Raw genomic sequence first — 24,910 nt, forward strand, 5'->3', positions numbered from 1 at the left:
CGTGTTCACGTGCGTGTACACAGGCTCAACTCCGCCAAAAGCCTTGAGCGTGCCCATCTCCTGTCCCACTTCCGATGCAAGTCAGCAACAATAGATTTCGCTGGCGACAGCGCTTTCGCGCTGTATTCGACAGGCGAGACCTAAAAATAGTGCAGGTTTGCATGTTGGGCCAGTTTTTAACTTATAAAGGCACATTGTATAAGTGTATTTACAAGATATAGAAAGTGCATGGATTTTATGTTGCTGCTGGCAATTTTCGTTTTAATATTGGGGAAATCAAGAGTATAAACAGACACTGCAGACCATAAAACAGGCCCACAAAAACACGCAAGAACTGGCCCACTCGCGGACCTGTCAGACGGCAACCAGCCTATCTGTCAGAGCCTGATTGCCCTATATGCCAGTCTGACCCTGGCACCCAGTCATCGAAAATTGACATTTTCAGGGAAGAACCATATGCAATTAGTGCAAATTCAAAGGACTGTTTCCTTTTTGCACTTTTACTAATAGTGAGTTTGAAGTTATGTGCTGATTCACAAAAGCACGAGTGTCTACGTAAAAGTCTCCTCTTATAAAACTATTTCCCAAGCTCATAAATGCTTTCATGTATCGGCCCCTTTATAACTAAGGGGTATATTCTCAAGGACTTATCGCCGAGTTATTGGCATTTTATCCCAGCCAAAGTGGTGATAAAATTATCGCCCTATTCACAAGCTGGTGCTAACAGCCGATATCACGAGTTTACCTGAGATAGCAGCAGCAAAAGCATGGCCACAGATGACCCCGGCAACTAATGCTAATGATATGCAGAGTAGGCGCTCCCGTGCAAAAAGTTGCGACAACACCACTCCGCAACATTCTCAACGACCAGCCAGATCAGTGATAAGATCACAAAACAGGCAATATGGCACGTTAGCAGCAGGGATTTAACACCTGCTCTTATCTGTTGTAAAGTCGGATGACAACCTGCACCATAAAAGGGAGCCCAGCCCAGAGCCACACCTGAAGAACAACAGATGCCATGGAGGTTCTGATCATGCAACTCGGATCACCAAGAGGGCCACAACACCCACCGCCATCACCCCCAGGACCACCCTGTTCTGCTTGGGTCTTCGGATCAGATAGAACCCGCTCATCAGAGCCTCTCTAACCCAGCCAGAACGTTACCCTCTCCCTAGGGCCTATTCACAACAAGTAACCACAAATATGGACCACCTAAGGACAGGGAATTCCTACTATATATATATATATATATATATATATATATATATATATATATATATATATATATATATATATATATATATATATATATATATATATATATATATATATATATATATATATATATATATATATATATATATATATATATATATATATATATCAAGACCTCTTATAATACACAAGTGGCGGCCTCGCGATCCCAAACGGACCCAGGACTTCCTACCCAGACGGCAGCCTCAGCCTCGCGATCCCAGACGGACCCAGGACTTCCTACCCAGACGGCAGCCTCAGCCTCGCGATCCCAGACGGACCCAGGACTTCCTACCCAGACGGCAGCCTCAGCCTCGCGATCCCAGACGGACCCAGGACTTCCTACCCAGACGGCAGCCTCAGCCTCGCGATCCCAGACGGACCCAGGACTTCCTACCCAGACGGCAGCCTCAGCCTCGCGATCCCAGACGGACCCAGGACTTCCTACCCAGACGGCAGCCTCAGCCTCGCGATCCCAGACGGACCCAGGACTTCCTACCCAGACGGCAGCCTCAGCCTCGCGGTCCCAAACGGACCCAGGACTTCCTACCCAGACGGCAGCCTCAGCCTCGCGATCCCAGACGGACCCAGGACTTCCTACCCAGACGGCAGCCTCAGCCTCGCGATCCCAGATGGACCCAGGACTTCCTACCCAGACGGCAGCCTCAGCCTCGCGGTCCCAAACGGACCCAGGACTTCCTACCCAGACGGCAGCCTCAGCACAAGTTCATCCTATGATTACCATAACATACAACTATTTATCAGATCACACAAGAACTGCCAGTTTGAGCACAACCTGTTCTCTGGTTCGAGGGGCTCCTCTCTCCCTTATTCAGTTACCACTTACCTGATCAGGGTTAACATCTGTTCATGTCAAGTCACAGCTGACTAGAGGAATAGGCTACCCTCTTATACAAGAACACGCAGCACATGTTGATTCACTACAAACTGGGTACTTTATTACTCATTACATACGCAATCACATAACATTACTATGTAACACATAACCTGCAAAGAAAAGTGAAAGATTAGGTTGTACACTCTAATAAGAAAGGGGTCGACATCACCTTAGTCGTGTGTAGCCTGCACTCAATGGTCATCTAGGTTCCCTTCTCGTCTGTGCCTCGGCTCGCCTGGAAGTCACACCTCCGCAGTCACGGATCTGTTCCCTTCTCCCTTCTCCGAGTCACTGGGACCTCTTCCTCATCGGCTACTCTCTCCTCTCTGGCTATTCTGCTAGAAGAGTATCTGTCTCTCGGTTTTTCTCCGCCTTCAAGTTTGTCATCTGTCTTTCCTGGAATAAGTAGTAGCTTTACTGCTAACGGCTAGATGCTGCCTACGGACTGAAGTAAGTGCACCGTATCTGCCTCAGACTTTCACTAATATAGAGGTGCATTTCCTCATGGAAAATTCCGGCCCGTAACCTGCCGCCCACCAAATTCTTGTACCTCCCCGTACCAAGGACACGTTCCCAGCCGGCCGGCCTGATGTAGTGTCTTCGGCATGAAGAAAAATACAATCCTTCGATAAGGGCTGGCCTGAACCGGTTCTCTCCAAGCGAATAACACCTCATAACTAAAACATCACCCTTAACCTAGAAGCATCTCAAGCTGCCGGAGCAGAAAGAAAGATGGAGTCTCTCCCGTTTGAGGCCTACCAGGCCTGAATTCAGCACGGCTCCATGAAATACCCTCACTACAGGACAGGTTATCCCTAATACTAACGAATCTATCCCCTAGGATATGTGTGCAAGCCCTGATCTATGGGGAAGAACACAGGATCATGTCGAAGTGCCTAGTAAATAGGCTCCATTCACTACTCTAACCCTTAGACTTGGATGGTAAGAGACTGAAGTCACACTAATCACCCGTCAACACAATAGGGCCGGGAAAATCGAGCAGTACACACCCCCACCCCCAGGACCACCCGCCCGGACTACCACCGAGGCAGTGCAGAACAAGACAGCGGACCTTCAGAAAACGCACCAGCCTCACAGACCAAACACCAGAGGATGTCATTGAGGACAGCGGACAACCAACATCCCTCTACAGACAAAGCTGCTGGCTGTGCTGCATCTGTTGGCCTCTGGTACCTTCCAACCAACAACTGCCAGAGTTGGAGGAGTCCCACAGCCAGCCCTATCCAAGCAAAACTTCTATGTCATAACTGTCTTCCCGCGTTTGTTTTCGGCAATTGACTGCACCCATGTCCTGCTTGTGCCCCCTGCCAGCACTGCACACAACTACCGAAACAGAAAGCACACACATTCCATCAATGTGCAGGCAATAGTGGACCACTGGGGACTCTTCACCAATGTCGTCGCCAACTACCCAGGCAGTGTGCATGAATCCTACATCTTCCGACAGTCCATCATCAACCAGCGCTTCCAGGATGGCACCTACGAAAATGTACTGCTCGTTGGTAAGTACCAAATGAACACACCTCAACTCCACAATCATGCAACTCACAACTCTGGGGATGCACATGTTACAAACTCACATACAACATGCCTAACAACATGCCCACCTACCAGACACGACAGCACAACTTACTGTGGTAACCTGGGCTAGCCATGAACATAAGCCATCAATGGCATGGCAACTCAGCCACACAATATCAGATTGTGGGGAGAGGTGGGAACCAGGCATGTGGGAAGGAGGCAAGTGACCCATGAATGAGAATGCACACAATGCCAAGTGTGGTGTGGATGTGCTGACCAGACTGCAGTATGCAGAAAACAGACATATCCATGTCGACATACACTGCTGGTGTTTGGAGTGTAGACAGTGGATCAAACCATGTTACCTCAGCCAGTGGGGAAGATCGCAGAAATGTAGCTTGTTACGTTCCCCCCTGTAAGCCTGAGCATAGTGGGATGGCCCGGCGTATGCCAGGCTAGCGTAGAGGGTGTGAATAAAAAGCACGTAGCTCTGAGCGTGGTTAAGTTTTGGCCTTGCCAAGGCAGTAAATAATGCGTGTGTCCCTGTTGTAGTGTCGGCGCCACCCGTCCCAAAATGGACAATGATGCAATGTCGCATGACCCCGGAGTGCGGGCTCGGCCGAAGGGGTAAATGAGGGAGCGTAAGCCCGCTCGGGGTCCGGAATCATACATGCCAACTGTTGTGTGTGTCGCTATTACCGCAGCATCAGCCAAAGGTCTACCCTCAACCGCATCACAAGTTCAGCCAGCCATTAACTCTACATCTGTGTCCGCCCCATCCTTACCATAGGCCTACACACACGTGGCCGCCCACCTTCAACGCACAACATCACAGTGTCATTTTCAGGCTTGTGGACATGCGCAGACAGGCATGACAATGGTGTGCCGTAGGAGTGCAAGTGATGGAACAGCGCTGCGCACAATAGTAAATGGGCTCAGGGGTAGGGAGGAGCAGCAGTGAGGCTACGTAATACACATTGATGCCGCTCATTTGCTACAAGCAGTATATGTCAAACAGGAATCACTAAGTCACACATATCACACACCAATGAACCAGTGAGCCTGCCAACACATCATGCAGAATCAACTATTGACTCATGTCTCTCTGCACTGTCACAGGTGACCAAGGATATGCACTCTGCCCTTGGATGATGACACCCCTCGGAGCCCCAAACACCCAGGCCCAGAGGCAGTACAATGCGGCCCACAAACGCACCGGTGGTATCGTGGAACACACATTTGGCATGTTGAAGTCACGTTTCAGGTGCCTGGACATTACAGGTGGAAGGCTCCTGTGCAGCCCAGACGTCGTGTGCAAGATGATCATTGCATGTTGTGTGTTGCACAACATATGTGTACACACCAATGCCCCATGGCTACAAGGGCCAGATGCACCAGACAATGATGAGGAAGATGAGGCAGGTGGACCACACCCCACTGCAGCTGCAGCAGGAATAGCCCATAGGAACTCCATTGGTGACAATTTCTTCACATGAGCACATAACATTGTCACAGTCCGTAGCAATCATGTGACAGTATAAAATGACCACAGGCACAGTATGTGCAAAAAAATTCATTCCAACACACATTCCCTGAGTGGATGTCACTCCTCTGTACAAGCACATCACTCTGACAAGTTTAAATGCAACATGTAGTGCTATCAATCTCGAAAATTGAGAATAGATGTTGAGTGTGTCACCTCTGTACAGAGAGGCTGTTTGGGGTGTCACGTTTTCAAAATGCCATTTCTGTGAGTCAAAGATAGTACAGAATCCCACTAATCTGCGTTTCACATGTGTCCCAAATCATTACATATAGGCTGTCATTTGTGACCTACAGTTGACAACAGGGCTGCTTTTGGGGTCCGATATGCACCACCATGGTGCAGGGATGCACCCTATGACTCAAGTCCCACAACATGAGCAACATGGACGTACTGCCCCTACATTCGTCCGTGCTTTCATACTTGATTAATCATAGACATGACACATCTGTGTGTATTAGGATGTTTTATTCACTTTCAGTGGAGTGTTGAAGCTGTCTTGTACTTGGCCATGCACATAACACTTTACAATGTTGCCCCGTGGAGGGCCAGCCACAGTCCTTTAGGGATTGACAAGTTACTCGGAAGGGGAAGAGTCCAGTCCGCAGGCTAATTGCTGTGTTATTGTTAAGCAAACAAAATATGGCAGCCCATGTTGAGGTCCAAGGTTAGTGTCACAGAGTGTATTGGAGGAAGATGTTATTCCAGGGCATGATGCAGAGGGCAGAACAAAGCAGAAACAAGCCATATGGCGGAGATGAGTGCTACTGCTTCCTTCTTACCACTTAAGGCAGATTCATCCTCATCTTACTCCTCTGACGTTTCATGTGCCTCACATGTGGGTGGTGGTGTTTGGTCTGCAGCACTGTGTGACACTGACACATCATGGGCCAGAGATGTGGATGTAGAAGTAGCAGCAGCATTCATCTGAGCAATGTCTTGTGGCATCACTCCCATGATGAGGATCTGCAGGTCATGGAAGATCCCAGCTACAGCTTTCTCGTGTGCAGCCGTGGAATCCATTCTTTGCGCCTGCATCCACTCCATGTTCTCCATGACCCTCCTTATGTTTCCCAAATCACGGATGACATCGCTGTGGCCACTCTGACTAGACAGTTGTTGTTGTCTCTGAGTCATGACTCCAGCGATGCCAGCCATGGATTGTTGGTGGGCATGGGGTGGACTGTGGGTGTCCGTTAAGGTGTGTACGTGGTCCCTGATGGGACTTAGACACCCACGTATGGCATCTAGTTTGGCTGCCATGAGGTCGAACCCCACCCACACCTGTTCAGCCAGCTCCTTCTGGCGGTCTAACGCACGGCATTGGCACACAATGTGTTCTTCGGTGAGGTGATGGGTGCCAGATGTGGTGGTGGGTGCTTCCTGCTGTGTGGTCTGTGCAGGGGGTGGGCTCACCTCGATGGTGCTGGGCTGCCCTGCTACTGGAGTTGGGGTGTGGAGGTTGTCCATGAACCGTTGGAGTTCGTCGTAGTCGTTGTCCTGGGGGTCGTCTACATCAGCAATGACGTGATGTCTGGTCTGCTCTGCAGGAGGTGTTGATTGTCCCACTGCAATGTAAAGGGGCGATGCGGTTTCACCGTGTGTTCCATCTGTGTTTAGGCATTGGCGAAGTTTACATACAGACTGCATGACAATGTACATTGTGACTGTTTGTGAGGAGATGCCTATTTGATGCGGGACAGTGGACATTTGTACTACATCACGGATGTGTGTACTCGTACATTGTCATCTCACAGTTTTTTTCTCTGCTTTTATGGTGAATTTTCCCACATGATGCATGGGAATTGCAGGCCTGTCGCTGGTTATCGCTGATTTTTGTATTGCGGTTTGGGACATCGCCGCTTTTTTTGCGTCGCGTGAATTTTACCACGGTCATTTGACGCGTTGTCATGAGACTATCGCATGGTACCGCCGAGTGGAGAATACAACGTTAACACGGGGTTATTTTCCCGCGATAGACTGCGATGTGAAAGGTTGTGTTAAGCTAATTTTGGGATGATTAGCACACGTTCTTGAGAATATCCCCCTAAGTGTGTGAATGCTACTGACACGGCAGCTTCCTGAAAGGCCTCCAGATCCAAAGACCTGAAGAGGAAAATAGAAAGAAAGTTATCACGGTAGTGATTTGTAGAAAATGAAAATGGAGGCAGAAGAAAAAAAACGAAAGAGTTAAATGTAAGAGAGGTAAAGACTAAAGAGGAGATTGAGGTATTGTGTGCATCTACATGTTTCTGGATCCCTTGAGTGTGCAAAGCTAGTGAGTGTGGCAAATAAACACATCTCACCACATGGCTGTGTTGGAATTTCTTTGCACCAGCACTGAATAGTTTCCCCTGCCCCATCAATTCTCCATCCTTTCCGGTGCCCCGTCAGTTAGTTCTCTGTCCATTCCCAAATCATTTTTTAAACAGCCTGACAGGAAGATTATGTTATACTTCTTGCTTCAAATTCTTTCTTGAAAATGCTACAGACCAGACGAGCTAAATCTTGTTTATAAACATTTACTGAAGTATTCCCAACAGTGCATTTGCTCAAGAACTTCCAGTTGGTTGCATTTTAGTTTCCAGACCAGTGGCACGCACATGCTGTAGAAGACATAAGCCAGTTTGTTTTCCCCTGGTCTGCCAGGGTAATCACTCACCTTCTCTGCTTCAATCGTTCATTCATGCATAGTTTTAGTTTCGGAAGCGAAGTGTGTCGATCCTCTCTTTCCTCCTCGTAGACATTGACCCACCTTAGCCAGGTTCTGCAGCAAACTTGGCCAATGTAGTTTGGCTAGTAGCAAACTTTTAGTCACTTTTGGGCATGTGAATAGTTCTTATAACAACTCGCTGTGGAAGGTGCCCAGGGCATGAAATTGGTAGGAATGAGACAATGAACTAATGATATTTTTGAATACACAAGGGCGGCACACTGCTCAGAGGGAATCTTTGTGGGGGTTAAAAATTTAAATTGCATGAAAATTAAAATTAAATGCCAAAATTGTAATTCGTTGTCCAACTACTAAAGGAAAAGTGGAAAATAACTACTTTTCTTCCTTCCTTACGAACCCAAAGGAAATGTATCAATTGTTCGCCACCACTAGAGAGGCTGCCGCGCCTTGTATGGAGGGCCAAAGTGGCTACTATCACTGGGGCATTCTCCCAGAAGGCTTCAGTACAGGGGCTGCTTTCAGGCTACAGGGGCTGCCATCCCCAACCCTCACAACATGGCTCCGTTCTAATCGTAGTTTCCTGCAGTGTGGGGCTAGTATGCACATTGTTTCCAGAGTAATTTGAGTTTGCAGCCTGGCCCTGCGTGTAAGGTACTGACTGCCCAGACAGGTGGTAAAGATTCTCATTTTGGAAGGGACCTGTGGGGAAAACCTCTGCTAGGTGATTGACAGTTCCGAACATCAATAAAAGCTGAGAGTGGGTTCATAGACACCTGCATGTTCCTTTCCTTCATCCAATTAGAGGACAACGCATGTCTGATGCAATTTTAGTATCCCTGTAAGTATGGTGAAATGGGTGAACTTTACATTCCAAATCAAATATTCCTTTTTCATCTAATGCATTTAGTTAGAAGATAAATATTGTTAGTGCAAAAAGTTTCAGGCTTCTAAAGATGGTCAGTTTATAAGGTCAGCTGCTTGATTATCTGCATTTTTTCATTTAATAAAATTTTCGGCACCCACTTCTAAATAATTCTAACCTACCTTTGGGGAGATGTAATAACTTCAGTATTTTGTGGATTCACAACGCTCAGCTGTGACCATGCAATGTTTGGGTTCAATACGTTTAGACTTCTCATGAAAACTCTCTTTCCTTAGATTGGTCACCGAGACTTTGACGTGGAGAAGCGTCTCCGCCGCGACCTAAAGAGGACACACGCCCTTCTGGCAGATTTGCAACTTCTTCTGGCGACAATGGACAGCTCGAGCCAACCACACAACAAGGCAGAGATGGAGAAAGTACAAGCACAGGTTAGAATACTCATCCACATGTCTATCTAAGGGTTAGTACCATCATTGCATAAGGTCACCCATGATTTCTAAATGTACAAAGCAAATGACGTCCACCTACAGGAGTTTCAGATACTTTATCTGTAGTTTTGTCCGTCATAAGATTCCTAAATTATGATTGTACTCTGAAAGCTGCAACGATGTAAAGTCATTGCAACCTAAACATTATTTGAACGTACAATTTACGTCAGCCTTTGTGAGAAAATAGGTACATAATCAATCACGCCTGTTTAAGAATAGTGTTTCTTCATATAAACTACATTCTGAAACAAGCATTCTCAATGCAATCGGTCTCGACTTTGGGACCTTATATGTATTTAGCTATTCACCACATTAGCCTGGATGCTGAAACATCTACTGTTCTTTAACATGGAGGGAAAGTAAGCACCAAACTGTGTGACATGGCAGGTATGGGAACACATGGAGAAGAATATTATGGGGCAGATTTATGTTCCCTGGCGCATCCCTGCAAATCAGCATGGATGCGCCAGGGAAGATGCGTCACGCAAGTTTGCCCTTGCGCCACTGCAGATGCGCCGCATTTGCAATGCGGTGCATCGTGGCGCAAGGACAAGCAGATGCGTGACGTATCTGCCGGCGTAAGGTTGGCGCAGTGCTGAAGTTGTGTCGCAAGCGCGACGCAACTTCAGCACTGTTCCAACCTACCCCATACCTAACATGGTGCGTCAAGCCTTACGCCTGCTTCAAGCAGGCGCATGGTTTTGACGCATTAGCGTTGGGAAAGTGACTCAGTGAAATCTTATAGATTTCACTGAGTCACTTTTCAGGGGCGGTCCTGCGACGGAACGCCCCCCCTGCGTGGAAACGCCCACATGAAACCTGACGCAGGTTTCATGTGGCGTAGGGCTTTACACCGTGACGCATCTCCATAGATGCGTCACAATGTAAATAAGGCGCAACGTGGCGCAAGGTTTACGCCGCCGCTGCGTCACAAAAGTGACGCAACGGCAGCGTAAACGTGGCGCAACTCCAACATAGATCTGCCCTACAGTGTCAGTGGCAAATGGTATTGTCCAAAGCTCTGTTTTTAATAAAAAATTCAGGGCCTTCGGTGGTCATATCACTGAAATTACAAGATTTGAAAAAAATATTATTGTCTACAGGTGCTCGTGGAAGACAATTTCTATGGACTGGAATCCAGAGAATGCTAAAGTGATTCTGGTATTTTACTGACCTCTGCTGGTCGTTTTCTATCAAGAAAGTTGAATAAAGGTAGTTGCCAGAAAAATTTAAAAAAAGAAAGTCCCTCAGCAGAAAGCAATTCTGGTATTTTACTGACCTTTACTGGTCGTTTTCCATCAAGACAGTTAAGTAGAGGCAGTTGAACAGAAAAAAAGTCCCTAAGTGGAAGCAGACAAGTCCTAGGGCTGATCTACAGAGCCCACAAAGTACATACACATATAAGTATATACTAAAGGATATACAAGAGGTCTCGAATGCTCGACCTAAAAATGCAGTAAAAGTTCAGTGGCTCACTACTCATAAAAGGATCATGTGCAACATGACTTGTTCGATTAATTGATAACATATATTTAGTGTTATTAAACCAAAAAGGGTCACTGTCTACTTAAGTCCAACTTCTAGACTCCCATCCCTCGCTCCCTCTTCCTTGCTCTCCATTCTCTTTACTTTCTCTTCTTTCTTCTATTTCTTTCCTCTCCTCTCTTTTTTTCTCTTCTCTAAATGTGTACTCTTCTATTCTTCTTCACCCCCTCATCAATATGATTTTTTCCTTTAGCATCCACTCATATGGTTCTCTTTTAAATATTCTTTCTCACTAATCATTCTGCCTCTCCCTTTCTTTTTAATTATCTATGTTGCTATACTCACCCATCTTTCTGCCCTGCTTTGTATTATCTCTCTATTACCCTCTTTCACTCTCCCTCTCCCTCTGTCCTTCTCTTTGGTATCTTTGCAGTTTCTTTTCCATATATCTTGAACTTGTAATTCCTTGTAGTATTTATTGTCGCTACCGTTTCTATCCTTCTCTACCCTATCTTTTCCCTCTTTTCCCTCCCCTCAGTTTACCAATCTTACTCTTCCAACAGTTTGCTATTCTTGGTCCATCACTTCTCATGTATAATTATGACTGCAAGATCTGCCAATGCATTACAAACGTATTTGGGCCCTCATTACCAGTTGGCCAGAATTGGTGCAAGACAACTGGCGCACTGGAATTGTTGATTTTGCCTGGCGCCCGGGCACCAATCTGTGGATATTCAGAGTCTTTCCACACAATGGGAAATAGCTGCATGGACCTACAAACAGCATTTTTCCCATTCCGACGAGAAACATGCAGACAGAATGCAATTTAAGATATAGCCCTTGAGGTCATTAAGAGATATGCTCCTCGTTAAAATACGTAAATTTAAAACTTCCATTGCAAGTAAGTCATCGCGACTGCCTCAATATGTAAATCTCTTTCCACTGATTGACAACATCTAATCTCACTTATCGCCTTCAAGAAACACCTCAATACCCATCATTTCAGATGAACCTTTGTGTAGCACTGGCCTGAGTATCCTATCATACTCATCTACAGTTGGGGAAGTTTCAAGGATGTATCTGAGGAATTCCTCTCTAAGTCGAATAGCTGTTGGAGCAGATTGCACTGAAGCCATTAGTTTTGACGGGAAAATTAAAATCTGCCACAGTCCTCTTTCCAGCTGAATACTTTTCATACATTTGACGGTCAAAGTTTCTTGATTTGAACTTTTTGAAGTACAAAAACGTCCAGCGGTACAAGCCAGGGAGCTGTAGCTGGTAGTGTGCACTGAAGCCAGATACCTATGTTCCACCTGGATTGGAGTGGATTGGAGATGGGTGGATTAGATTGGTTTGGGGTGGGATGGATTGTGTAGGGATGGGGTGGGGTGGGTTGGATTAGAGAAGGGCATTTTGGAGTGGGGTGAATTAGAGTGGAGTGGAGAGGGTGAACTGGAATGGACTGTAGGGGGGAATTGAAGTGGGCTGGGTTGGATTGGGGTGGAGTGGATTTGTTTGGAGTAGAGTGGATTGGACTAAAGTTGGGTGGATTGGAGTGGGGTAGGGTGGATTGGGGAGTGGAGGGGTGTTTTTTTCTCGATAGAGTAGGGTGTACTGAACTGGGGTAGGGTGGATTGGATCGGGGCAGAGTGGGGATGACTGGAGATGAGTTGGTTGTATTGGACTGCAGTGGAGTGAGGTGGACTGGATGGGATGGATTGAGTGAGGTGGAGTGGGGTAGATTGGAGTTGGTGAATTTGACAGGAGTGAGTTGGACTGAAGTGTGGTGGAATGGAGTGAGGTGGGGTGAATTGGATTGGCGCTGGGTGAGGTGGATTGAAGTGGATTTCATTGGATTGCAGACTGTGGATTGAATTGGAGTGAGGTGTATTGGATTGAGTGGGGTGAATTGGGTGGTTGTGGATTGGATTGGATTGGGTGGGGTGAAATGGATGGGGTGGGATGGATTGGGTTAGGTAGATTAGATTGGATGGGATGGGGTAAGATTGGTGTGGGGTGGGGTGGGATGATTTGGAATGGGGTAGATTTGCTTTGGCTGGATTGGGGTACATTGGATTGAAGTGGGTGGATGGGATTGGGGCGGGGTTATCTGGATTGGGGTGTGGTGGGGTGGATTAGATTGGGTTGAGGCGGATTGGATTGGAGTGTGGCGGATTGTTTCAAATTGGAGTGGGCACATTGTGTGGGATTGGGGTGGGGCTGATTGGAGAGTGGCAGATTGTTTTGTATTGGAATGGGACAGATTGGAGTGAGGCACATTGTTTTAGATCGGAGTGGGGCAGATTGTTTTGGATTAGAGTGGGGGCAAATTGTTTTGGATTGGTGTGGAGCAGATTGGTTTGCATTAGAGTGGTGCAGATTGTTTTGCATTTGAATGGGGCAGTTTGTTTTAAATTGAGTTGTTCAGATTGTATTTGATTGGAAAGGTTTGAATTGGTGCGGGGCAGATTGGAGTGAGGCAGATTGTTTTGGATTGGAGTGGGGATGTATTTGATTGGAGTGAGGTGGATTGGGGAGAGAGTAGGGTGGACTGGATTGGGGTGCGGTGGACTGGATGGCCGTGGGGTAGATTGGATTAGACTGGATTTGGGTGGATTGGATTGGTGTGGTGTGGATTTGATTGGTGTGGGTAGATTGGAGTGGGGTGAATTGTGGTTGATTGGAGTGAGGTGAATTGGGATGAAGTTGGGTGGATTAGGGTGAAGTGGATTGGTTTGGAGTGGGAAAATTGGAGTGGGATTAATTGGAGTGGGGCAGATTGTTTTGGATTGGATCAGGGCAAATTAGAGTGGGATATGTTGAAGTGGTGCAGATTGTTATGGATTGGAGTGAGGCGGATTGTTATGGATTGAAGTGAGGCAGATTGGAATGTGGAAGATTTGAGTAGGGCAGATTGTTGTGGATTGGAGTGGGGTGGATTTGTGTGGGGCAGGTTGTTTTGTATTGGAGTGGGGCAGATTGTTGTGCATTGGAGTTGGGTGGATTTGAGTGGAACAGATTGTTTTGCATTGGAGTGGGGCCGTTTGGAGTGGGGCAGTTTGTTTGTATTGGAGTGGGGCAAGCTGGAGGGGGGCAGATTGCTTTGGATTGAGTGAGGCAGAGAGATTTGCATTTGAGTGGGGCAGATTGGAGTGGTGCAGATTATTTTGGATTGGAGTGGGGCAGATTGTTTTGGATTAGAGTGGGGGCAGATTGGAGTGGAGCAGATTGAAGTGGGAATATTATTTTAGATTGGAGTGGTGCAGACTGTTTTGAATTGAAATGGGACAGATTACTTTTGGATTGAGTGGGAAAGATTGTTTTGGATTGGAGTGAGGCAGATTAGAGTGTGGAAGATTGGGGTGGAGCAGATTGTTTTGGACAGAGTGGTGCAAATTGGAGTAGGGTTGATTAGAGTGGGGTAGATTAAAGTGGGGCAGATTGTATTAGATTGGAATGATGCAGATTGGTTTGTATTGGTGTGGGGCAGACTGTTTTGGAGTAGGGCAGATTGTTTTGGATTGGAGTGGAGCATATTGGAGTGGGGTGAATTGTTTTGGATTGGAATTGGCAGATTGTTTTGCATTAGAGGGGGCTGGTTGTTTTACATTGAGTGGGGTGGATTGTTTTGGATTGAAGCAGGGCAAATTGGTGCGGGCAGATTGGAGTGGGGCAGATTGTTTCGGATTGGACTGGGGGATGAATCAGATTGGAGAAGGGTTGGATTGGGGAGAGAGTAGGGTGGACTGGATTGGGATGCGGTGGATGGGATTGGAGTGGGGTAGATTGGATTAGAATGGATTTGGGTGGACTGGACTGGCATGGGGTAGATTGGATTGGAGTGGATTTAATTGGAGTGGGGTGAATTGTGGTGGATTGGAGTGGGGTGAATTGGGATGGTGTTGGGTGAATTGGGGTGAGGTGGATTGGATGAGAGTGGGAAAGTTTGAGTGTGATTGATTAGAGTGGGGCAGATTGTTTTGGATTGGATCGGGGCAAATTGGAGTGGAATAGTTTCGAATGGAGCAGATCATTTTGGGTTGGAGTGGGGCAGATTGTTTTGGAGTGTGGCAGATTGTTATGGATTGGAGTGAGGCAGATTGTTATGGTTTGGAGTGAGGTAGATTGGAGTGTGGAAGATTGGAGTGGGGCAGATTCTTTTGGATTTAAGTGGGGCAGATTGTTTTGAGTTGGAGTGGGGCAGAGTGTTTTGAATTGGAGTGGTGCAGATTGGAATGGAATAGATTGTTCTGTACTGGAGTGGGGCATATTGAAGATGGCATATTGTTTTAGATTGGGGTGGTGTCGATTGTTTTGGATTGGGATGGGACAGATTACTTTTGGCTTGAAGTGGGGAAGATTGTTTTGGATTGGAAAGGGGCAGATTGGAGTGTGGAAGTTTGGAGTGGAGCAGATTGTTTTGGATTGGAGTGAGGAAGATTGTTTTGGACTGAGTGTGGTAAATTGGAGTGGGGTAGATTGTAGTGGGGTAGATTAAAGTAGGGCAGATTGTTTTAGTTTGGAGTGATGCATATTGTTTGGGATTGGAGTGGGGCAGATTGTTTTCGCATGAGGCGGATTATTTTGGTTTGGAATTGGCTGATTGTTCTGCATTGGAGGGGGCTGGTTGTTTTAAATTGAGTGGGGCAGATTGTTTTGGATTGAAGTAGGGCACAAATGTGTGAGTGGATTGGAGTGGGGAAGATTGTTTTGGATTGGAGTGGGGGATCGATTAGATTGGAGTGGGGTGGATTGGATTGGGGAGAGAGTAGGATGGACTGTATAGGGGAAAGGTGGATTGGATTGGAGAGGGGCAGATTGGCATTGGGGATTGGAGTGGGGTGAATTGGGATGGGGTGAGTAGATTGGGGTGATGTGGATTGAATTGGAGTGGGGATGATTAAAGTGGGGGATTGGAGTGGGGCAGATTGGAGTGGGGCAGTTTGTTTTGTATTGGAGTGAGGAAGATTGATTTGGATTGAGATTGATTGGAGTGGGATTGAATGGAGAGGGGCTGATTGGAGTGTGGAAGATTGATTTGGATTGGGATTGATTGGAGTGGGGCTGATTGGAGTGAGGCTGATTGGAATGGGACCGATTGTTTTGGATTGAAATGGGGCAAATTGGAGAGGAATATATTGGAGTGGGATAGATTGATTTGTATTGCAGTGGGGCAGATTAGAATGGGGTAGATTGGAGTGGAGAGATTGTTTTGAATTGGAGTGGGGCAGATTGGAATGGGGTAGATTAGAGTGGGGCAGATTGTTGTGGATTGGAGTGGAGCAGATTGTTTTGGATTGGAGTGGGGCAGATTGTTTTGGATTGGAGTTGGGTAGATTGTTGTTGATTGGAGTTGGGCAGATTTGAGTGGAGCAGATTGTTTTGCATTGGAGTGGGGTAGTTTGGAGTGGGGCAGAGTGGTTTGTATTGGAGTGGGCCAGATTGGAGTGGGGTAGGTTGTTTTTGATGGACTGAAGCAGAGTGGTTTGGATTGGAGTGGAGCAGATTGGAGAGGGGCAGATTGTTTTGGATTAAAGTGGGGCAGATTGAAGTTGGCATATTGTTTTAGATTGGAGTGGTGCAGGTTGTTCTGGATTGGAATGGGGCAGATTATTTTGAATTGGAATCAGGAAGATTGTTTTGGATTGGAGTGGGGCAGACTGTTTTGGACTGGGGCAGATTGATTTAGACTGGAGTGGGCAGATTGGAGTGTGGAAGATTGGAATGGGCCAGATTGTTTTGGACTGGAGTAGGGAGAATTGGAGTGGGGTAGATAGGAGAGGGGCAGATTGGAGTGGGGCTGATTGTTTTAGATTGGAGTGGTGCATATTGTTTTGGATTGGAGTGGGGCAGATTGTTTTGGATTGAAGTGGGGTAGATTGTTTTGGAGAGGGGCAGATTGTTTTGGATTGGAGTAGGCCAGATTGGAATGTGGAAGAGTACAGTGCGGCAGATTGTTTTGGATTTGGGGTGGGCTGAATTGGAGTAGGGATGATTGTTTTAGATTGGAGTGGTGCATATTGTTTTGGATTGGAGTGGGGCACATTTTTTTAAATTGGAGTGGGGCAGATTGTTATGGATTGAAGTGGGGTAGATTGATTTGGAGTGGGCCAGATTGTTTTGGATTGGAGTGGGCTAGATTGGAGTGTAGAAGATTACAGTGGGACAGATTGTTTTGGATTTGGAGTGGGATGAATTGGAGTGGGGCAGATTGGAGTGGGTGGATTGGGAGGATTGGAGCGTGGTGGATTGGAGTGGTATGGGGTGAATTGGATTGAGTGGGGCAGATTGGTGTGGGGTGTGATGGGGTGGATTAGCGTGCATTGGGTTTGGGTATACTCAATAATTATGTGTTTAAGTATCATTTCAGAAATTACTCAAAATAAAGATAGAATGTTGCTTTGCAATAAAATAATCCTCAACTTTTGAGAACAGCACCCATGAGCAATAACAAAAGAAAACATGCGTGCAAAGTGAGAAAAGAAGACTTGGCAAATTAAAAGAAAGTTAACTATAGAAAAGAAATCTTTGCAATTTTGTTTGGCCTGCTGGGCATGTTTTTTCCAGTCACACGCCCTCTGTTTGCATGGCACTAAATTTTAAAAAGAACAAAATAGTACCTCAATCACATCGGGAGTAGTGGACGGGCACTAATTAAGCTAAATCAATCAGTGCTTGGTCCCTGCTCCACAGAGAGGAACAGAAATGGTGTTAGGCCTGCCTCGATGAATTACGAGGCTGTAAAGAAGATTGCTATGCGAGCCAACATATGGTAAGCAACGGGCGGGCTCCAAAACCATTTTTCTATCAACAGTGTCTTGCAAATGAGACGCATAGGCTAGTGTATGCTCTATTTGGTTCGACCCTTAAAAGGCCCAAGCCACCATCTCAGCTCTGGAAGCAGTTTCACACCTTCTCAGGGGGTGCATCGTTGACAGGGAGAGTCCCTGTACACAGGCTGATGCTAATTGTCCTTCTGTAGTTACTGGCAGGAGAGGTATATCTACCTAAATGTCACTTTTCCTGTACATTTATCAGAAATCCAGCTCCAACATGTGTTTATACTTTTAATAAATATTACATACTGTGATTCAATTGACTTTTTAGCTTTTCCTAAGCCAAAGTACAAAAAGAGACAAAGCCACTGCAGTGAAAATAGATTTTGGAGGCTAGTCACACCAATTTCAAATTCTTACATGTGCAACTTTTAAATATTAGGGAAGACTTTCTTGATATTTAAAAATAGGTTTCCCTCCTGTCAAAGTGTGCATTTTCACAGGTCTGCCTGAAGGTTTCAAAGCGGCAGCACGCAGGCTACATATATAACCTCAAAGTATTTTTACTTGTCAGCCTAGTATATGACACAATAAGTCTTGGAGTCCACAGACATTTATCTTCCATGTCATGTGTGCATTTACTGCACCATATACTATGGCCTTACTGTAAAGTTAAATATGCCAAAAGGGGTTTAGCCAATTTTAGGTGTCAGAACATGTACACTGGGGACTGAACAGCAGTGCCCCAGTGTGCAGAGTTTAAAAACCAACAGTGTCAGTCCACAGAAAACGGAAGAGTGCACGCCAAAATAGGCATTGTCTCACATTTACTTGTATTAATTTTTAGGTCTCGCATGTTAAAAAGCAGCCAGTAGTTTCTTCTGCCGCTTGCCATTTTGGTGAATGTTGGCACAGCTCCTGTCAGCTCCTGTTAGCTGGCTTTTTACTGGCTGCTGATGTCAAACTGACTTCCGTGTAGTCCGGAAGCAGCAGCCACTAACTACAGTTTTCGTCTGCCAGTTCGACTTTTTTTTTTGTCTCGCATCTCTGCCTGACGTAAACATGGCAGCGGCGCATGTGTGTTCTACACCATATTCAGGGCTGTACTAAGCGGCCCTGCGACGTTGTATGTTTGAACCTGGGCCCAGCTGGTGTCTGTCACGGAGGCTGCTTTGCCTGCACCTAATTGACCCCACGGATCACCTCTATGGCTCGATGTGCGTGTCGGCGTATAGCTGTTGTCTGTCGTGGGGCCTACATTGCCAGCTGATTGCAGGATACTGGGAGCCACCTGCGATTCACCGCAGCCGGCCCGTGAACTAGAAACCGCTGTGTGTGTCACCGCCGCAGGCCCGTTAGCGGGACCGCGAGTGTGTGTCGAGAAGCGACTACGCACCCTGATCATTTGTTGTTGATCACCACTCCGGCCCGAGTTCCAGGAGGAGGACCGCGTCACTGGAGAAGCCGTGCTGTTGCTGGGTAACCAAGGATGCCTCATTAAGGAAGCGCCGGCAGCGTTGCACCCCGCCCAGCAGGAAGTCGACAACCGGAAGAGGAGCTGCACTCGAAGTTGGGAAGGCTGCCCCGACCCCTCCGTGAGGCACCTTCGAGGGAGGAGAAGTCCCGTCTGCCGATCGTCCCAGCGGGGGACGCAGTACCAGAATAGCTCCCCAGCTAAAAATCTTCTACCCGCATTGCCGCTTCACATTTCCTTAGCGGGTTGGAAGTTAACGGGTCTGCCGAGGGTGGCTCGTATGACCAGGGAATATTGTGGACACTTATTTTGACGGCAGGCCTGCCTCAGACCGTGCCAGCATTGCACCAGGGAGATTCACTTCCTGTCCTGTTGTTGGCATTTGGTTTCTTCACGCCTGGGGGGCAGAGTTCACCGCGCACCAATAGCCCGTATCGAGGGCTGGGGATCATGCGTTGTTTTAGAAAGCTACAACAGTCCTTTACAAGAGTAACCTTGACTTCACCAAGTGCCGTATTCCTTATAAGATCATTTTTGCTCACGTTACTGGCCTAATACGTCTGGAACAGTGTTTCATTGTGCGTGGATGCTGGCTTGGAAGTGGTACAGATGTGCTTGAGTGTCAGAGTGAACGTGTTGATGTACGCATTTGTGCATCTGTTAATCCATGTGAGCGTGTCTGCGTCCGTATACAGATGTGTTTGTGTGTGTGTGTCTGTATACTGATATGTTTGCGTGAGCCTGTCTGTCCGTATACAGAAGTGTTTGTGTGCGTGTTTCAGTATGCAGATGTGTTTGTGTGCGTGTGTCTGTATACAGATGTTCGCGTGCGTGTGTCTGTATACAGATGTGTTTGTGTGCATGTGTCTGTGTCCGTATACAGATGTGTTTGTGTGCGTTTGTCAGTATGCAGATGTGTTTGTGTGTGTCAGTAAGCAGATGTGATTGTGTGTCAGTGTCAGTATGCAGATGTGTTTGTGTGCGTATATCAGTGTCAAAAAGCAGGCTGGCTGTGTCAGTGCCTGCGGGCAGTAGTCTGTGTCAGACAGTAGGTGTATGTGTTTTCACTGTATTCCGCCACTGAGAATGCGCATCAATCCTTCTGAAAGTGTGAGAGCCCCTGTGTCGAGCTGTTTTTAGGTCCCAGGGAGGGTTAAGGGTGTTTGAAGCCTCAATGCGTCTTGTGCTGTCCTTTTCCAGCCGCTTCTCGTCGCTCTCACTGACATGTGATAACTGTTGACTGAAATGGCTAGCAAAGCCTTTCGTTGCTAGCCATTTCGTTGCGCGCGCTGCATCGCATTTTGCGATGCAGCGCACGCAAAGGAATTTGTTTTATTTATTTAAATGTGTACTTACCTCCGTTCATCCATATTCCGGTGTTTACATTTCCCCACCCTGCCCCTCCCCCGCCCCGCCTCACTGCCCACCGAACTCCCTCCACGGACCGCTACTGCTTTCCATACAGCAAATATACATGACTATAATGAAAAGAGTAACTTAGAATTGCGCATTGTCCAGAGATTGGGATGATACGATATCATTATAGGAGGAAAGACATATCATTAGTTTGAAATCAGAGGTCTTGAAAGACTGCACTTCGACTATGTAGGAAATTGAGATGTTCTTGTTACAAGTCCTGAACTGCATGCGCATCTTTGCAATATTTTGTTACTTTCACACTGAAAGATTTTTGTGCATATAACTCAATAGAATTTTAATGATTGATAGTACCGACATATGATCATATTTTACCCTTTTTTAAATCAAATCAATAAGCTACAACGAAGCAGTTTTGGTAAGAACACACACACCGTTAAATAAAAAATATACACATTTCATGTCCATGGCTCTTATGCAACTATTTGACTGCCAGACAGAAGATATTGTCTTGGGGCTAACATTGATGAATCTGTTGCACCTGGTAATGCACAGCATGCTTCTGGCATTATAGCTGCCTGACCCATTTCACTGAGGAATCTACTTCTGAGATTCAATTCAGCATTAGAAGTCAAGGGGCCAAGCACACCGGTGAGCATTAGAAAAGCTGGTTATTGTTACTGCTCTGCAGAAAATACTTTTGTGATTAGGTCATTATTCCACAAGAAGAAAGTGAAAGTCCCGATCCTTAAAACTTGGTGTGGAAAAGAGCAGGGTGGCTCCTGCCTTCGCTCAGCGGGGATGAAAACGTTTTTTTATTTGCAATCTAGGACTAGCCTGTCTGAAATGACAAAGGATCTTGAAAAGTCGAGCTGACTTCTTTTTCGTGTTTCATTCTTATCGAAGCTAAAGAGCTTTCAGGCGCTTTCTGCAAGGGGTCAAGGTAATTTGGGGGGAGTGAAGTTGGCCTTTTGTAACTGTGAGAGAAAAGAAAATAGGATATTTAGTTGCAAGGACTGTCCAAGTGGTGACCAATTGTCTAACACAATTTGCAGTCGATATTGCGGAAACTTATAGTACATTTTATGGAGCACCTGATGACATAGTTATGCTGTGTTAAAGCGCTGTAATGACCACGTTTTACTATACCTAACTCTATGGTGCATAATTTATGGACCTCAGAAGAAAGAACAGCTGAGTTGGCCCTGCTGGCTTTCAGAACCGTAACTTTCAGACCGCAAACAGATCTTAATAACGAGGCCCCCCATTCCTAGTGCCCCGCATTTGGGTGCAGTGATACTGCATGGCCAGAATCTCTGATTCCGGACAGCATCCCCACACCTAAATGGTGATACTGGAGGGCCAGAATCTCTGATTCCGGACAGCATCCCCACACCTAAATGGTGATACTGGATGGCCAGAATCTCTGATTCCGGACAGCACCCCCACACCTAAATGGTGATACTGGAGGGCTAGAATCTCTGATTCCGGACAGCACCCCCACACCTAAGTGGTGACATTGGAGAATAGGCATCTATGGGGCATATGTACAAGCCCCTATCGCCATCACAATGTCACTTCTAACAACGTTGTGGTAGCGATAGGGGCTTAGCCTTATTTACAAGGCAATGTAAATCCACTTAACGTGGCTTAACGCTGCCTTGTGAATAATGCCCACTTTCAAGCTATGCGTAGCGTGAAAGGGGTGGGCAGTGGTTGTTGCGGTGGGCATTTCACCGCAACACCCATTGATTTTGACACTGCCCCCTATGTACAAGGGCAGCATACATAGGAGGCAGTGCAAAATATAAGACCAGGGAAAACCTGGTCTTAACTGGGCGAAACAAGGAGAAATACATTATTTCTCCTAGTTAGGTCTCGCCTAGCGAACGCACCGCAGCTGCGTCGCTTGGCGAGACTCTATTGTTGTCGCTTTGGTAGCGAAGGGAGACAAACCATGTGCGCGCACGGACAGGCGCTGTGCGCGCGCATGGCGTCTCCTCTCTGCAAGCAGATAAGAAACATGTTCACGAAGGGCTAGCGTTACACAGTGCGCGCATCGTGTGCTTTAATTTTCCGTCCCCCCGTCGGCTCCACGGAGACAGCTTGCTAATGACTGTCTCCAAAGACTTCATGTTCTTTTCATTTTCATTTGTGGTTTGCCTCGTCACTCTTAGCTGTCAACTGATATATCATGCTATCTGGCATTAATTTGGTGAGATCTGTCCCCTGTCACTAGAACAGCTTGTCAGCAATAAACAAACTGTGTCTCTGGTACTTTTTCTCGTCACTTCCCGCTGTCTCCCTGTCCCAACGCTGGCCTCTGCTGGAGCAAGCCTCCCAAGTGACTTAGATAGATGCAATATTACGGCTTTTTGCCCCATGCTCCTCTCTGCACAGTTTTTTGGCTCACACATCCCTAGCAGGCTTCAGCTCCTGTTGCAGGCAGTGCCTTGATTTGTCACTGTTTATGGCTGATCGTCTCACTACTCGTCATGGCAGAGGCATCTGATTTGGTGACTATTACATGTGCATACTTCGTCAGTCTTGTAGGCTAGAAGGTGGCTTTGGTTGGTGGCAGCTGCTTTCACTTGTTCATAAAGCAGAAACTGATTGTATACTGACAACATTTGACAGGGGTTCATTAAGGTGTCATGTACGAAACGTACATGACACCTTTGTTCAATATCTCGATTCGTGGACAGCTTGCACCAGAGGCTGTCTCTTAGTGCCCGAATACAAGGTGGCCGGATTTAATTGCAGAGATAACTTGTGGCTGGAAATAATGTTTCTGGCCAGTATCCCTGCACATAAAGCCGTATATAGTGAGTGTTTGGGTAATAAATACCACGTGGAGCGGGAACTACCAGGTTCAAATCTGCCTGCAGGGTCTCCATTCTGGGGACAAATGTGCTTACTTTAACCAACTGCTCTGAGAAGCTGAGGTGGGGATGGTGTAAAGACAGAACAGGGCCTGTATGCTGGCAGTGGTGAGCGTTCCTTGGTGCCCTGTGACATGGAAGGAGGGTGGGGGTGGGTCAGGCGGGGGCCAGGAGCCAAGGCTAGATTGTGCTTGCAGCCTAACCCTTGTGTGATTTTACCGGCAAGTAAAATCAGTTCCGGTGTTGTCAAACCTGGGAAACCCGGGTGAAGGTTATAATTGGGTGGAAGTTAACGGTATCCCACCCAGGCATACTGCCCCTTCCAATTTATCATTCGGGCACAAGAGTGCCTTTCCGAATATTAGTCCTGATTTTCTGTAGACACTCTGGGTGCTTGTCTTGCGTTTTCAAACGTTTGTGGTTTTATCGCATATGTCCCACATTCAGTATGAATTTGGGGGGCTGGAAATCTGACTGTAGCTATTGAGTGAAAATGACTTGCTCTATAACCCTGTGATTTCTCCTCAGTGTCAGTTATGGCAATGATGCTGTCCGTGTGTATTTTCGCATATGGCCCCAATGGCATCACCAACCTTTATGTCGATAGATGTCCTTGTATGTGAAGAGCATTGCACATCTGTGTACTGGATGCTCATATCCACGTTGGTGGCAAGTGATGTGCGTTGCTGTGTACAAGTCAGAGTGAAGGACTGCGAGGTCTCCTCGGCAGCCATAGACTGTGACCCGAATCATTAGCGCGGTGAGGAGCCATGCCACGCCCCCAAGACACCACATCCTCTCCGGCTTCGACACTCTCCTCTCCCTCTTTCAGGAAGTTCCTGTACCCCAGCCGTCACTATCTGCTGAACTGTGAAGCCTACCCTTTCTGTCCCTATTTTTACCCATCTCTGTTATTTCAATGGATTATGCAACCCCCCACCCCCGTTCCTTCACCCGCTTCACTACCCATGCATACCTATCCCTGCCCCTGTCTTCAAATCCCTCTCTCCACTCCCTTTACCTTCCTCCCTTCTCCATCCCCCTGTCACCCCGTCACTCTACCTCATTTCTTCACCGTATTACCCTTTTCATTTCCACCCATCAACTCTTTCTTGCCTTCCGTATCTTCCTCTAACCCCTCTCTCTATTAGCGAAACAGTCTCTCCCTGTTTCCTCCATTGCTCCTTCCTCTTCTACCCGTCTCATCTTTTTCTGTTCATCCCGTGCTGTTCTCTCGATCCCTCCTCCCAACCCACCCTTCCTCCTCTCGTCCATCCCTGGCCTGCTTATGCCTGCCTCCCTCACCCGTATCTCCCCTCACAATTTCTCAGAGCCTCCGTACCCCCAGATAGAAGTCTGGACAAGCCAGGAATAGGGCCAGTCACCGGGGTCTTTATTCCTAACTGGAACATAAGCAATTGGTGAGCCATTAAGGGAACCGTGGCCGGGCCGAGGGCTCGAGGTGCAATCTTAGATTCTGTCAGGGACTGGAACATAGCACCGGTGACACGAGAAGAGACAGAATCTCAGACAGAACCAATAACAGGGCCAGAGAAAGGACCAGCGATAGGCTCAAGGCCAGGGACTGTGTCAGGACAGACCCCAAACAAGCATTGGCATAGCCAATAGGT

At 46.9% G+C, this 24,910-nt stretch overlaps 1 protein-coding gene across 5 annotated transcripts in view; it reads left to right on the plus strand.

Annotated features, from left to right (window-relative positions):
- The window catches only part of MYO18B (myosin XVIIIB), a 1,573,426-nt gene that overhangs the window by 1,194,683 nt on the left and 353,833 nt on the right, over nt 1-24,910 (plus strand). For all 5 annotated transcript variants that reach the window (XM_085634174.1, XM_085634172.1, XM_085634173.1 and 2 more), the window contains one exon: nt 9,073-9,225. In XM_085634174.1, coding sequence (XP_085490300.1) covers nt 9,073-9,225 — 153 coding nt within the window. The remainder of the gene's footprint in view (nt 1-9,072; nt 9,226-24,910) is intronic.

This window comes from Triturus cristatus, chromosome 11 (genome assembly GCF_964204655.1).
Source record: "Triturus cristatus chromosome 11, aTriCri1.1, whole genome shotgun sequence".
In the NCBI taxonomy this organism is placed as follows: Eukaryota; Metazoa; Chordata; class Amphibia; order Caudata; family Salamandridae; genus Triturus; species Triturus cristatus.